Below are 15,612 nucleotides of genomic sequence, written 5' to 3'. Positions count from 1 at the left end.
TGGAACCTGCGTTCAGTGACAGGACACGCCACCCGAACGAGCACCTGCACCCCGCAACCGGAGAGCAGCCGCAACCGGAGAGACGTCCCTGCAGCTACGAGGACCCCGCGTGGCCACCACTACAGTTAATACAAAAAAGGAGCCAACGGTGATCCGAATTAGCTTAATTATTTTCATGGAAAGACAGAATATTTCACACCTTGAAAGAATGAGTTCTGCAGTATGCATGTTTTAGAAGAATTGTTTATTTTGAAATAATTTAAAACTTGAGGAAAAGTTATAAAAATACATTCCATCTGCATAAACCTCACCCGGACTCAGCAACGCGGACATTTCGCCTCGTCTGCGCTCTGCCCAGGCGCAGTGAGTGGGGGCAGGCGCTGTGCTTCAGGGGCAACCCGGGCATGCCCGCTGCGGGCGGTCTGTCTTGAGTTCCCACACGAGAACCCACTCAGCAGGCGCGGCCGGCCAGCCCAGGCTCCGTCTGCTCACGCGGGGGCTTCAGAGTTGTGTGGAGTTAGGGACACTTGGGGGAGCTGGCCTGCCCCAGTGGGAACCTAAGGTGAGGAGCCAGGAGCACCCCCACACCGTGAGGCCCAGGTCAGCTGCCACCTTTCCCAGGACAGCAGCCTCCAGGACACTTCATGTATCAACACAGCATCAGGCACGTTTGATGGACGACTTCTGAATTTTTAACCGATATACAAAGATACAACCACCACCAGTCTCTCTCAGACTGTAACCTCGGGCTCATCCTGTCTCCGAAAAAAAAAAAAAAAGACACTGCACACCCTCTCCCTCACTGCCTAGGGCCTGCCCTGCCCGGCCCCCTCCTGAAGATATAAATAGTTATCTGAAAATGGTTTAAAATACAAATACAATACAACCCTGGAGCAAAATACACTAGCTTACAATACAGGGCTCCAGCCGCCCCGCCTTCCAGTGAGCTGTACAGGAGATGCCTTGCAGACAGGCCCCCTCCCCTACATCCTGAGGGACCCCCGCCCCTGCAGGGCCTGGGTGCACAGTGTGGCGCGCTCCCGCAGGGCGCCGGCCTCCGGGGCGCCCCTCAGCAGGAAGTGGCTGATGAAGAGCTTCAGGCCCTCACGCAGCAGGCCCAGCGCCGGCTTGTCCGACACCCTGGGGAGGAAGGGACACACGTCGGTGACCAGCTCCTGGCGCTCCGTCGGGGGACCCGGAGAGGGAGGCTTGGCCGGTTCCCACCGAGGCACAGCCCTCAGTGCAGACGTGCTGTACTGGCCACAGACCCCTTCAGTGCCCTCTTAGGCGAGCCTCCCACCCCCAAGTAACGCTCACCACATCATCCAACTTACACTGAAAAGCTGCCCCTAAATACCACATACAGCACAACAAGCTCGCTTTTCTAAGATAATGTGAGTGAAATGCTTTCTCTTTTCTCCTCCATATGTTTTATCAAAACGCTGGGAACAAACCTTGCAAAAATCAAACCAAGGTCTTCAACTTCTGTTTCCATCAGCAGTATATGTAACACTTTCCGTAAGAAGTGGACTCTGGGTTTGTCCAGTTCACTGAATTCCACAACCTAATAGAGTCAGGATAAAAAATAATAACGTTACACAGGTTTAGCCAACTTTTCAATGATTTCTAAGCACAGTCTGAGGGAATGCTACCCCCTCCCCCGCCCCCTTAACTAAGGTTATCTCCAGTTTTATAAAGTGACCAGCTGAGGCCCTGCGCCCTCTCATCACGGTTGCAGGGTGTGCGCCCGCTGGCAAGGGGACTCAGCAGAGCTCAGTCAAGTTCAGGGGTGGAGGGGCACCGAGCGAAGCAGGACTCCCTAGAACTGAGACAGGTGCGATCATCTCCACGCCTCAGAGAAACTACCCCCTAAGACCACACACACACACACACAGAATCTAGGTCCAGGAGGGACAAATTTGTGTATATAAAAATCACAGTACACTTATACAGTGGAATGCTATACAACACTAATAAAATCTGAGAACAGAAGTGCAGAGATCAACGAGGATACATTTCAAGCTTATGCTGAATCACAGTAAAGGACAGCCGCAGCCCGGTGACCCTGCGCCACCAACGGTACGGGGGGAACAACGTGCAGACAGAGGCCCAGTCAGACCCCTGTGAAGGAAGGAGGGGCTGCCCTGGCTCAGGGGTGTCTCCAGGACCTACTGCAGCTGAGGGACACGCCGTGTGCCGTCCCTTCTGAGCTCAAACTCCAGTAAACACAAGGCGAGATCCCCCCAGCAACGAGAAAGCCAGAGAGGTCTGTGCCATGGGTGTGCCCCGTGCCGGGGTGTGGGGCGAGGCGGTGGGCCCTCACGCTTGCTGCGCCGTCTGACGCCCAAGCCCCACCCCAAAGGCACAGGAGGCTAACACGACAGGTGTGTGAGCAGCCCCTGCACTCGTGCCTCCGGCCCCAGGGAGAGCAGCCAGCAGCTGTCACGGCGCCCTAAGCCACCGGCAACCCGACGCCGCCCGCAGGGTGAGGACGCTTCCCAGGCGAGGCAGGATCCAAGGACGCGTGCGTTCCCAAGGCAACGAACACACCGGCTCTGGGCCCCGAGCACGCCTATGGACTGCACGTCCACTTACACGAGGACGTCTTCCCCTAAAACGCACTGCAGGGCCATAGGCGCCCCGGCGGGGAGGCTCCTGGCACGTGGAACCAGAATGCAGAGGCGACTGTGACGTCAGACGAGGACTGTGACCGCACCGGGGTCTGCCCCGGGCCCCGCGGCTCCAGGCCCAGCTGCGCTTTCAGCTTCAGTGCCCTGAGTTACTCCGTGGGCTCTACACACCTTTAAGAGGGAAAGTGGCAGTGACTTCGTCTTCAACAAGTGGGCCACCAGATGAACCAAATTAGCAAAATTAGTGGCTGGCAAATTTTCTAGGTCCCGAAATTTGTCCCATATGCTGAACTGGAATGTCATCTAACAGAATAAGAAGGGGGAAAAAAGTTAAAATCCCACAAATTAAAATAATCACTACAAACATAATCCAAAGGTATGACACTTAATCACTTAGATGTAATATCCTTAAGCTGAAGGCTTCTTAGAAACAACCACACTGGCTTTGTTACACAGTTTGAAACCGCTTCACAGTCATCTCTTTCTTTTGAGATGCTGTCCCTCAAATCAGAGAAACACTGGACTGCAGACGCCTCGCCGGTCCACCAGGTCACGGCACCCTCATCTGTGACGCGGATCCGGGGGTGCCACGTGGACGCGGGGAGCCCACCCGCCACGCGGGGCTCGGGGCCTGCAGTCAGACAGTGATGGCAGGTGGCCTCCCGGCCCCGTCACCTGGAACCTCCGCTCGTAGGCACAGAACTTGCCGGCCAGGAAGGCGTAGAAAGGGTTGTAGGTCTTCTCCTGCAGGCAGCAGTCCACCAGCACGTGAACGATCTCTCTCTCCTGCTGATCCTTAAGCCCCAGCCTGGAGGGCAGAAGCAGTGAGCTCTGAACCTTCAACCTGCCCGATGTCGGCAGCCCGAGGCAGACAGCTGTCCCAGAGGCACTCCCTGTCCAGCTGTCTGTCTGGTGAGGTGAGCCGAGCAGAGAAGGTGAGGGGCAGGACTGGACCCCCGGCCCCGGGAACAGGGGACCCCAGGCCTACAAGGGCCTGGGCTGGGGACTGAGCCACAGGACAGCGTCTTAGCCGCGGGCCGGCAGCGCATCCCTGCCACTGCCCCTGCTGTGTCTGTCCTGTGTGGGCGGGTCTGGACACAGTGAGCCCTGCCCCTTCCGTGCAGTGTGGAGTCTGCACAGTCCTGCTATACCCACCCTCTATTTCTTCCTGAATTTGAAGCAAGTAAAGGAAAATTAATGAACACTAGACTTTTTAGATGTACTTTGTCAAAGTACACAGATGCTTTTAAATCTCATTACAACCGAGTACAGAAGCCACACGGGAGGTTTAATTTAGATGTAGTCAGAAAGACAACTTTAACAGGAAGAGTTAAGCGACTCATGACAAGCGGCGGCCACTGGGAACCATCAGGTGGCCACTGGATCCCTCCAATCAACAGATCATAAGCTGTCTGCATCTGGAGCGACCATCGGTCAGTCAGCAGGAGGGACGCTGGGGAGGCGGGTACCCCAGCCCCTGACTCAGAGGCCAAGGAGGAGGCGCACACAGGGCTTACTTCAGGAGCTTCTCGAACGCATCCAGAAAGTCTTCGCTCGTCATTACTGTGCAGAATATGTTTCTCCTGACGTCGGTGTTCATTCTCTGCTTGCGGGCAAGCTCCAGGATCTTCGAGCTCACCTGCAAAGAGGGACGACAGGGCGTAGGTCGTACAGACATGTCACTAAATTTCTCCTTTGCTTCAGTACAGTTACGAAGTTTTTAAAAACTTATGTGTGTAATCCTGCGGTTTGACCTCGGGGATAATTGTAAGTCACACATGTAAGTGCTGAATCTTCATTTCTGAGCACCACCCCGCAACAGCAAGACGCAGAGCAGGCCCCGGAGGAAGCCGCCGCATGTGGCGGTCTCCCGTGTGAGCGAGGGGCGGGGCGGTCGAGCGTCCCCTCACTCGCCTCTGCGTCTAAGTCTCCCAGCTAACGTTTTGATACTTTCAGAGAAAGTAACAGAAATGGAATCACATGAGGTCACAAAACCACAGCAGCCTCTGTGATATCGTCAACTACCCCAGGGACAGCCGCACGCGGGCTCGGTCCCCCACGCGCCATCCCTGCCCGCGGACTCGGTCCCCCACGCGCCGTCCCTGCACGCGGGCTCGGTCCCCCACGCACCGTCCCCGCGAGAGGCTTCTGCGGGGCCTTCTGCAGACCGCCATCCACCATCGGGGCGCCGCTCCAGGCGGACCCCACGATCCACCAGCGCCCGGTGCGCTCGGCGTTCAGGACGCTGTCCCAGGACACTCGGAGCTCAGGGTCCGTCCCTGCGCTGGCGCCGCGCACCTGGAAGAGAGCAGCCGCGGCCGGTGCAGTGGCTCAGCACGCGAGCACCAGCCAGGATGCTCCCGCCTGGGCGAAGGTGCTGCTGGTGCGGAACGCTGAGCTGAGTCGCCGACAACCCGGACACTAAACCCCTGGGAGGGATGGCAGCGTCAGAGGAGAACTCCGCCTGTGAGCTTCCTGGGCCCACTCCCAGATGTGCTGTGGGAGGACAGCGGTCCCACGGGGGTCCAGGGAGAGCCCACGCCGGCAGTGAGGACGCCGCCAACCAGCCTGTGATCCATGGGACGCAGCGACGGGACCAAGGCCTGGGGCTGAGGGAGCCGCCAAAGGGGCCCACGGCGAGAAGTCCCAGGGAATTTCAACAGACGAGCCCTCACTCCCAGGCTGACCTCGATGGTCTGGGTGGGACCCCAGCCAGAGGACGCGCCTGTGAGTCTCTGTGTGGCTGAGGGCTCAGTGCAGGGGTGTCCACAGCTCACGGGGGGGGGGGGGGGGCGGGGTCTCACCACAGAAACCTGCAGATTCCCCCCGACCTGGGGACCCCGGCGACTGGACGGGGACCTGACCTGTGGCTCCTCTATCTGCTGCAGAAGTCTCATGGGATAGTGCAGCCGGGGAGCATAGGAGCTGAAAGGAGGGCTCCCCAGGGAGAAGGGGGTGTTCCCCAGGGAGGAGAAGGAGGCCCATAGGAAGGAGGGGGGGCTCGCTCCTCAGGGAGGAAGGGGGGCGCCCAGGGAGGAGGGTGGGCTCCCCACGGAGGAGGGGGGCGGGCTCACCAGGCCTCTCTGCAGCTTCCGCAGCCTCTCCACGGGCTCGGGGTCGTAGCCTGGGATCTTCCGCACGTCGTTGTTCTTCAGGGCCAACAGCGTCTCCAGCATGAAGCGGACCTGAGACACGGCAGGAGGAGCCACCCTTTCAAAAGGGAGGAACCGGCGGCCCTTCAGCTCGGGAAGGGAGGGGGTGTCCTCCCGTGTGCGGTCGCCGCCGCCGTCGAGCAGCACTGCCGCGTGGCTGCCCGCCCGGGGCTCCCAGCTGCCCCACCAGCTTCAGGTGTCCCCTTCCCACCCCGACTTCTTCCCACTCCTCGCCTTTCTCCTTCTTTAACTCTCAAACTGGAAATAACACTGTACTGAGAGAAAAGCTGCAAGAACAGCAGTGAGAATTCCCACAGGCCCAGAGCAGAGTCCCCCAAATGTGAGCGCTGAGACACAACCCACACCACGCGTGCACTGAGCACTTGGGCCGCCGCCTCAGCTCAGCAACCCCAGCCCTCAGCGAGCCCCCGCCCCCACCCACCTCCTCCAGCTTCTCGCTACCATCAGAGCTAAAGGCACGTGTCTGCTGACCTCCCTATGGTCAAAGCTAAAGGTCCGTCCAATCAAAGCTATGATTTTCTCAGTAGTCATGTATGGATGTACAAGTTGGACCATAAAGAAGGCTGAGCACCGAAGAACTGATGCTTTTGAACTGCGGTGTTGCAGAAGACTCTTGAGAGTCCCTTGGGCTGCAAGGAGATCCAACTAGTCCATCCTAAAGGAAATCAGTTCTGAATATTCACTGGAAGGACTGATGCTGAAACCAAAGCTCCAATCCTTTGGCCACCTGATGCGAAGAGCTGACCTTTACCCCTGCCTCTTTCCTGAGCATCCAACACAGGAGAAGGGCGTTGGTCAGGAACCCCTGCTCGGCTCCCACGACCCTCCATGGCGGACATGGCACCTCACCCAACTCCGCGGTCCCCAAGACCCTCAGAAGGCTCAGCCCCGCCTCCCTCCTCACAATGAGCTGGCTCTCATCTCAGGATTTCAAAACTGGGCCAGTCTTCCTTTTCGGGCTGTGTCTCTCAACAACCTACTGCCCACCTGGACACCCAAGCTGGGTACCTGGTATGACCTCTGACCCCTGTCTCCCGCCCCCTCCCCAAGTCTGAGGACTTCTAAGTCCTAGACTCACGCCCACTGCAACTCTGCTAATCATCGCCCCAACCCAAGGTGGCTTTTCTCTTTCCTTTTTTGCATCCAAAGTGACCTGAGCATGAAAACGTGCGTTTACCTACTCAGAACTCATCACGTGCCTCATGCCTCTGGGACAAGGTTCCAATTCCCTGGGAGGTTCACAAGGCCCTGAGGCTAGACCCTGCCTGCTCCCCACAGGGAGGCCGGCCCTGCCCCACTAACGAGGCCCCTGCCCCCCCAGCACCCCACGGCTTCTCCAGGGAGGTCATCCCTGCTCCTCTAACAGGGCCCCTGCCCCACCCCCCAGCCCCCACGGCTCCTCCAGGGAGGTCGTCCCTGCTCCTCTAACAGGGGTCCCTGCCCGCTCCCCCAGGGAGGCCGTCCCTGCTCCTCTAACAGGGCCCTGCCCCCTCAGCCCCCTACAGCTTCTCCAGGGAGGTCATCCCTGCCCCTCTAACGGGGCCCCTGCCCCACCCCCCAGCCCCCAAGGCTCCTCTAGGCCTCTCAGTCTGCAGGAGTTACCATCAGCCCCACCTTCCAGATGGGGAAACTGAGGCCCGCAGCACACAGTCCCTTGGTGGCCAAGCGCATTGACCCGAGCCCCTCGCCACAGGCTTTCCCAGTAAGCCTCTTTTGAACAACTGAACGGTCTTAAACCCGTGAGAGTCAAGAAGGAGGTTCATTCACAGACTGAAGAGAAAGCCGCAACACCAGATCAGGCACGAGACGCAGGGCTCACTGGGATGGGGCTCGCATGCTGAGGCCGCGTCAGGGCAGTGAGGAAGCAGGTCGGGGGGGCGCGTACCCTGGTCTGGTCCCGGAACCTGCCGCCTGCTCCGCTGGCTTTGGCCTGAGTCTCCGTGATCAGCTCCTTCAGGGACAGAGCATCGTCCTTCCTTAGTGAAAAGCCCACGGTCTTCAGCATTAACAGGATCAGCTCGATATCTTTTTCCGTGAAACTTTCAACAAGTTTCCTCAAAACGTCAAAGATGAGGAGAGACTGCACCACGTGGAAGTTGTACAGATGGGCGATGATGGCGAACAGGTTGTCGCACTCCTTCCCGTCTCGCCCGCGTTTATACGCATCATCAAACCTCCTCACCACCGCCTCCAGGAAGTGGGCACCCACCTGCATGGAGAGCAGAACACACACGACCACACAGGCCTCGGGTGAGCGGACAGCAGAACACACGTGACCGCACAGGCCTCGGGTGAGCAGGTTGTTCTCAGGGGCGTCTTTCAGCTTAAATGTGTGTTAAAAGGATTCGTGCTTTAAAAATTAACAAAATACACAGGTGGCGGGGTATAAGATCCCACAGGGCAGAAGGTTTAAGAGCTTGAGCCTGAGTGCACAAAGCTTCCCAGAGGAGAGCCTGAACTGCACAGGACACAGAGCAAGCCGCCCAGGCCTCCCTCCAACGCAGGCGCCTTTTGCGGCCAGCAGCCACTCCGGTTCCTCGGAAAAATAGAGTTGTGAAAACTGCTAAGAACACACCCACATCTCTAAAAACATGCTATCCAACGCGGCTCAGTTCTCCGGCTCAGTCTGGGCCTGGAGGGCGGGGGCCCGCGGAGGGGGCGCAGGGTAGGGGCAACGCTCCAGCTGAGACTCAGGGACCCGGATCACTGCAGCTGGGCTGGACCCGGGCAGGCAGACCAGACGTGAGTGACCCAGGGACAGAACCAGAGTGGGTGGCCAGTCACGGAGGGGCTGATGGAGCTTCCAGTGGGGCATTAACCCACAAGGAGGAGTGGGAAGGGTGGGCAGGGACTGCTTTAAGACTGAGTAAGCCCGACCCCTGGACGCCTGGGTGGGCGGCTGGAGAAGCAGAGGCCGCGTTAAATCCCCAGTGAGGACGGACTGTGGTGGAAAACACACACGTCTTGCTGGCAAATGCAAGATAAGGCAGCGCCGGGGGCCCTCAGGGAAAGGCAGCCGATGGGAGCAGGGAGCAAGGGCTCCGCGGAGGCAGCTCTGATGGGCCGGACGCGTCCTTTGGCTTCTAACGACTTGCAAAGAGTCTACCCTGTAAACACCCGAGTCAAGCATCTTCACTGAAGACGCCCCTGAAGAACACACTCTTTCGATAATGACCACCATGCTACATTCAAACAGACCTTAAAAAAAAAGAGTCCAGAATTCCACAGACATTGAGAAAAACCGCGCACCTGCAAAGTGGGGCTGAACAAAGCCCTGCACAGCCCCTGCCTGGAGCCCCCAGGACTCGCATAGTGGCCAGACCCGCAGCGGCGCCCCGCTGCTGAGAGGCGGCAAAAGGCCCCGTACCGCCAAGGCCCAAAGGGTCTCAAGGTCTTCTGATACAGACGTCGTCCGGGGACGGAGGCCTCGTTCACTTCCTCCCCCACTTCCTCCGCCACCTCAGTATAAAGTCCCATCATCAGAGCTCCCTCAACAGCCCTGGAAGCCACTACCCTGGGCGAGCGGACGCCAAGGTCAACGTAAGGGTGAAGAGGCCCCGCGGTGTGTGGGACCCCCGACCCGACACAGGAGCACTGAGCCGGGACTGAAAACCCGGGGGCAGGGGGACGGGGCCAGGCTCCGAGCAGCGGGCGCTTTAGAGGCGTCGTCCACGGAATCCTGACAAAGGGCCCCTTCACAGACACGTGCAGGTCTGCGGCCCACCCGGGGACACCAACACCCCAAGGCCAGGCACTGGCCCGTCTCCTCTCTTAACGCCGTTTTCCCTCACACTCTGGGGGCCTCCCGCCCAACAAAAAGGCCTGTGCTCGGAACACCGGAAACAGTCACCGTCACGGCGGGATCACAGAGAAGGCAAAGGCAAGGCAGACGGTATGGTCCAGAGGGAGAGAGACTAACAGCCAACAAGGACCAGTCAGGACCAGAAGCCGGGCAACATCACGTGGGCACGGAGTGCAGCCTGGACTGAGACCGCGGCGGCCGGCCACTGAGACGAGAGGCGCCGGGACGGCCGCGGCGGCCCTACCTCGAGGCCGACGGTGCGGTGCAGGACGCTGACCAGGAGGACGTGCTCCATGAGCAGCCGGGCGGGCATGGCCGTGTCCGGGGCGCAGGCGCTCAGCACGACGGCGGTCAACGTGGTGTTCATGTCCTTCCGGCTGTGGCCCATGTACAGCTCCTCCAGCTGGCTGCTGATGGAGGCCAGGTTCGGCTCGCTCAGCCTGCACACAGGTGAAAGACAGAGCGATTGGGCTGCTGTTTTGGGGGTCATTTTAAGAAAAGGGAAAAGTTACTAATATACCAGCAGGTCCTACGCTGTGTAGGCAAGCCCTAAACCCGGCATGTGTGTGGAGAACACACAATCCTCTGGGATCAGCAAATAACCTAACTGCTGTCCTTCTGCTGAGACGCGGCCCCAGTGAAGCGCACGCGGGACCCCCGTCAGAACCAGGGAGGCCGTGACGAGGACGCCCGCTGCCATGCTGACTCGGTGCCCCCGGCAGGCCAGGGGGCCACCCTGAGCACATCCGCACGTGCTGCTGGGAGAAGTCAGCTTTCTCACTGTCAGCCGGCATAAGCACCTGGATTCCCTGGTGTGGAAAAATGGCTGTACTGGTGGGGGTGGGAGGATGTACACGCCCCGCTTCTGTGAGAAAAGTGCTTCAGCTAAAAAAAGCATCTTGGGCTGCGGCGAACTCCCAGCATCGCTCGTCCACTGTCTCCCGAGGGGCAGCAGCACTGCCTGGGTACCTGTTGATGAGACCCTTGACCTGTTTCTTGAGCCTTTCCAGCTCTTCCTTTTTCTGGGCGTCCTCTGTCTCCTCCACTCGCCTCACATGAGGTGGGACGTACTTTCCACCATTTTCACCAAGACTCTGCTTGAAAGGACAGAAATAAATTCTTCTTAGACACTGGATTCCCAGGCCATGGGGCAGGCGGCCACCACCGCTGCTTGGTGAACACCAGCTGTCTCCCGAGCGCCGCTCTGGCCCTGGACAAGCACGCCAACACTCAGGTAACTGTCAGCACTCCATGTCATCACCTCCCTTTTCCCTCTGGAGCTCTGCTGACCTGGCTGCGCACGTCCAGCTTGTGCCCCCGAGGGCCCTACATCCTACCCTCTGCCAGCCTCAACAGACAGCAGGCATGGCCACGCACAAACACCGAAATTACATGCACCACCAACGTTGGAGAAAAAGTTTGGAAAAACTTCAAACTTGCTCAAAACTAGTATCTAAGTTTACATGATAAAATCAACCTACTGCTCACTGGTTCCTAGATTTTCACCTTACGGGATTACAGATCATTATCACCAACCCTCCCTGACACCTGAGTGACAAACCCGCTAGGAAACAAACACTTTTTGTAAAGCGTGATCCGTGCTTAGACAGAGAAAAGTACATTTATGCACAAAGAAACTTAATCTTAAGATGCCCACTAGTAGGTCAATTACAGCTCCACGAGCTGTGACCGAGACTTGGGAAGAGTCAGAAAGCCAGTGCTCAGAGGAGCTGATGGCACTTGGGGACTTGCTCAGAGTGCCAGGCACGGAGGCACCAGGGACAGCAACGAGACAGATCATACCCTTAGGAGGGGGAGAGTCCCAGAGACGTGTGACATCAACAGATAAACGCATCAGTGAGAAAATGAGGAAAGGCCTCGCACACAGAGTCATAGCGAGCGAAGATCAGAACGCTGAACCGGGGAGAGGTAGGGAAGGGAGCAGTTCCACAAGGTGCGTGCTGAGGGGAGGCTGACAGGTGAAGGGCCATCCCTCGAGCCCATCAGCTCTGCCATGGGTTCCAAACTCGGTCGTCAGTGTGAGACCTCATCCAACTGCGTGTTAAGAGAGCAGTTTTGTGCCTTAGAAGGACTCACTCCGGGAGCAGCTGGACAGGAAAAGGACTAGGTGGGGGCACGCAGAGGTGCTGCGGCTGTTCCAGGACACACCAGAGATCGGACAGAGCAAGGGGGTGGGGAGTCAGGTTTGGAGCCTGAGGACAGCCGGTGGGGACGGCCGCCAAGTCCCTAGGACAGAAAGGGCTCTGGAGATGCTTTCTCCCTTCTCTGTTACCTGCTGTGTGCCCAGTCGTATCCGACTCTGTGACCCCACGGATGGTGGCCCGCTAGGCCCCGGTGTCCATGGCATTCCCCAGGCAAGAGTACTGACCTGACCAGACCCACACCTAACCGCAACCCTCGTTCCTCTGAAGATCCCGGAGGACTGAGATCGTGCGCACGATACCTGATCGTCTGTACGCACAGCCTCCGAGGGGGTTTCACTCCTCTCTTCATCTTCTGCAAAACGGACCCTCTTTCTGCCCCCTTCCTCCTTGGCTGTGCCCAGGGCTCCGCGCGCCTCCTCTTCGGCATCGTCCTGGTCCCCCTCCTCCTCGCTCCACGCATCCTCTGCCGCCTGCCCGCTGCTCCGCTCCAGGTCCTGCTCCTCCCATCCGTCCTCAGCGTCGGTGTCCAGCTCACTCCCGGGGGGTGTGGGGCCCGCGCCCTCCTCCGCCTCGCTGCCGCTCTCACACAAGCCACTACTTTCCCCAGAGCCCAGGGCCTCCAGGACATAGTCGAGCCCGTCGCGGGCAAAGCTGAGAGGTACGGAGCTGCTGCCGTCGCCCTTCTTCCTGCGCTTGTTCAAGCCGAGGCGCCGCTCCAGCTTTCGGATCTCGCGGTCCTCCTCCTCGTTGGCCGCCAGAAGCGCCCGCTTCCGAGCGGTGAGGGCGGCGGCGGAGGGGGCCTTGGTCCTGCCGGGCGGGCCGTGGGCCTGGGTCCGGGCCGGGGCGGCCTTGGGCGGAGCCGGGGGGCGCCGCAGCCCCAATGACGGCCGGTCGGCCTCCTCCCGCGCTGCCCCCGCCCGGGGGTCGCTGGCTTCCCCGCCCGGGCGGGGGTCCTGCGCGGGGCCTGCCGCCCTCTGGAGCCGGCGCGCCTTCCTCAGATGCCGCTTCTCCCTTCTCAGCTCCCGGCGGCTTTTCCTCCCGCCCGGGCGCGCGCGGCCCGCAGCGCGGGGCCCCTCGCGGCCGCCGGGGGTCCCGCCCTCCGCGGTCCCCTGCACGAACTCCTCCACGGCTAGCTTCAGCCGCCTCAGGGCCCCCTCCCCACCGCCCCCCGGCCCTCGGCTCGGCCCGCGCCCGCCTCCGCGCTTCCCGCGGCCCATGCGCCCCCGGAAGCCGCCCCGCGCCGGCACCGTAGCGCCGGTGGACGCCGCCATCTTTGGGGACGCACCAACGCGGGATTTCCGGCCGGGACAGGACTTCCGGGAGGGGAGCGGCGCGCGGCGCAGGGCGGGCGGAGGCGTCGCCCCCTGCTGGCGGGAGGCCAGCAGCGTAGGGAGCCGCGCTGTGCAGCGTTGTTCACAATCCGAAAACAACCCTGATGTGTGTCAACAGTAAACGGGATAAGTAAACCACGGTATATTTACGTTTCAGAGCCCTATGCGAACATAAAAACGGAGAGGACTACCGTTGCAAAGAATAATCGAGATGCATGGTAAAAAGAAAACGTCGATTGAAAAAAAAACAAAACTAAAAACAGGCATAAAATAATTCAATTAAAATTCAAAAAGAGAAACAAATATTTGGTCTTGGATGCAAAGGTATTTGGTCAAACCAAAAACAAAGCAGATAATAACCCCGCCTGTTTAGAATGATGGGTCCCTCCAGGCTCTCCCACAAGCCCACAAGAGGGGCTCGTGAGCACAATTACAGTATCACTTAAAAATGAAAACCTTACGGATGATGGTAAAGAACGCTCCGCGCTTTCTGGGGGGTGGATCCTTGGGGAGGGGCGTGCACCTGGGAGGGTGGCATGGTGGGAACTGCGCGCTGATCGCGGGAGCCCCGTCCCGCGCTCACTGCTCCGGCCTCAGGCCTCCCGACCTCAAGGCTCCAGATGAAGACGCCCCTGTCCTTCATTGGTGTTGCTCGGATTGCCGGGGTGATGGTCCCCCGTTATGGTGCCATGGACGGCCGCCCGCCAGCATGACTGGTGCCCCCAGAGTTCACATCTGCTGGTATTCAGGGACCTGACCTGGTGTGGAAATAGGGCCTTTACAGATACTTGGGTGTGAGGAGGCCCTGCTGGCCTGGGCAGGCCCTGTGTCCAACGACAAGCGTTCCTAAGAGAGGGAGACTGGAGTCCCAGCTCCCACCGGGGAGACCCACCTGGACGTCGGAGGCAGCCATGAGGACTCAGGGGGCCGGGACTCCCAGGACAGGCCACAGCAGAGGCTGGAGGAAGGTCCGCCTGGACAGGCCCTGTCCTGCAGCTGGGGGAGCCCACCCCGCCCACACCTAGATTCCCAGCCTCCAGCCTCAGCACCGGGCCTGTGGATGTCTGCTTTAAGGGGGGTGGTTTGTACCGGGAAAGGAGCACAGCACGGGGAAGGCGGGAGCTGGGGCCCGCAGGACTCAGGGCTGGATGGTGATGGGAGGACACCCGTGTGGAAGTGCCAGCCAGCGCTGGGGTTACCATCCTGACCTCGCTGCTGCGTGACCTGCAAAGTGCGGATCAGCGCCCCATCCCACAGGGCTGCCATAACATCAGTGAGTTTTGAAGTAACTCGTTCCGCAATGAAACGGACCCTGTCCCCCCGCAGCTCTGCGGGGCCCTCCTTGCTGGCCTGTCCCTCTGGGTCACCTGCGTGTGGCTGCGGAGGCCTCCCCAGTGAGGGCTTGTGTCCCGAGGGTTCACCCGGCCGGCAAAGGCTGGGCCGGGAGCGGAGACCTCCCAGACCAGTGTCCCTAATTCCTGGAGAGAAGTGAGGGGGAGGACCTCCTCCCAGCTGGCACCCTGGGCCTGGGGGTGAGGGGCAGCAGGAGAGGCCCCCGGGCAGGTCCCCCTCCCCAGGCTCTCCTGTCCTCCAGTAATTTCTCTGGTGCTGACTGGGGGAGGGAGCCAGCCAGCCTTGCGCCCACCCCTTTTAACAGGAACCAAAAAGACCCTGAAGCTGGGAAAGACTGAAGGTGGGAGGAGAAGGGGACGACAGAGGATGAGGTGGTTGGATGGCATCACCGGCTCCATGGGCATGAGTTTGAGTAAGCTTCGGGAGTTGGTGAAGGACAGGGAAGCCTGATGTGCTGCGGTCCATGGGGTTGCAGAGAATCGGACACAACTGAGCGACTGAACTGACCTGACACGACCTGAATCCCATCACTCGCTCCCGCGGCGTGCTCTGGGAGGGGCTGGTACCCGGCCAGGCTCGGGGTCAGCGGCCCCCACGTCCTCCGCCTCTGCTCTGACAGGGGCCCGGCTTTCGCTCAGGAGTTTTCTTGCTCTGAAGTCACGACTTTGAAGACCTTGTGGGGTCTTGGGGGTGTTTTTCAGGCCCAGGATCCTCGGGGAAGGCGGCCTTTGTGGCGATTCTGTCTGCCCCACACCTGGGGAAGCTGCGACTCTTGGAGCCTCAACAGGGCCGCAGGCCTGGGGCGCTGGATGGAACATTTTCCCCTGGTTCTGGTGAGAGGGGCTGGCCGGGGGGACGAGGGGGCCTGGGCATCTGGCTGCAAACGTGAAGGAGCCCACGGATGACACGGACAGATGCACGGGCAACGCAGGCACAGCGTGTGGTAGGGCCGGTGCTGGCGTGTGTGCGCTGTGCGTGCGCAGGCGCGGGCCAGAGGTGGGGCTGGAGGAGTGGGCGAGGCCGGGGGGAGGAGGGGCGCGGGGGCCGGGTGGCCTCGGCTTGATGCTGGGCGCGTGGGGAGCCGGTGAAGTCGTGGGCAGAGGCTGGGTGACCAGGACGGGGCTGCGTTTCAAAGCGACGGCTGGGCAGCTGGCAGGG

General features: G+C 60.0%; 1 protein-coding gene across 1 annotated transcript in view; it reads right to left on the bottom strand.

Annotated features, from left to right (window-relative positions):
* Positions 1-225: 225 nt before the first annotated feature.
* The window catches only part of NOM1 (nucleolar protein with MIF4G domain 1), a 28,241-nt gene continuing 12,854 nt past the window's right edge, over positions 226-15,612 (bottom strand). The window contains exons 4-16 of the mRNA XM_055589428.1: positions 13,994-14,579; positions 13,563-13,624; positions 12,070-13,202; positions 10,575-10,699; positions 9,850-10,045; positions 7,689-8,012; positions 5,705-5,815; positions 4,761-4,928; positions 4,148-4,269; positions 3,306-3,438; positions 2,802-2,933; positions 1,455-1,564; positions 226-1,140 (exon numbers count right to left, since the gene is read on the bottom strand). Of these exons, the coding sequence (XP_055445403.1) occupies positions 984-1,140; positions 1,455-1,564; positions 2,802-2,933; positions 3,306-3,438; positions 4,148-4,269; positions 4,761-4,928; positions 5,705-5,815; positions 7,689-8,012; positions 9,850-10,045; positions 10,575-10,699; positions 12,070-13,202; positions 13,563-13,624; positions 13,994-14,579 (3,359 nt within the window). The 3' untranslated portion in view covers positions 226-983. The remainder of the gene's footprint in view (positions 1,141-1,454; positions 1,565-2,801; positions 2,934-3,305; positions 3,439-4,147; positions 4,270-4,760; positions 4,929-5,704; positions 5,816-7,688; positions 8,013-9,849; positions 10,046-10,574; positions 10,700-12,069; positions 13,203-13,562; positions 13,625-13,993; positions 14,580-15,612) is intronic.

Source organism: Bubalus kerabau, chromosome 8 (genome assembly GCF_029407905.1).
Source record: "Bubalus kerabau isolate K-KA32 ecotype Philippines breed swamp buffalo chromosome 8, PCC_UOA_SB_1v2, whole genome shotgun sequence".
NCBI classification, from domain to species: domain Eukaryota; kingdom Metazoa; phylum Chordata; class Mammalia; order Artiodactyla; family Bovidae; genus Bubalus; species Bubalus kerabau.
Note: the sequence above shows the minus strand (reverse complement) of the source record. Positions and strands in the feature narration are given on the sequence as shown.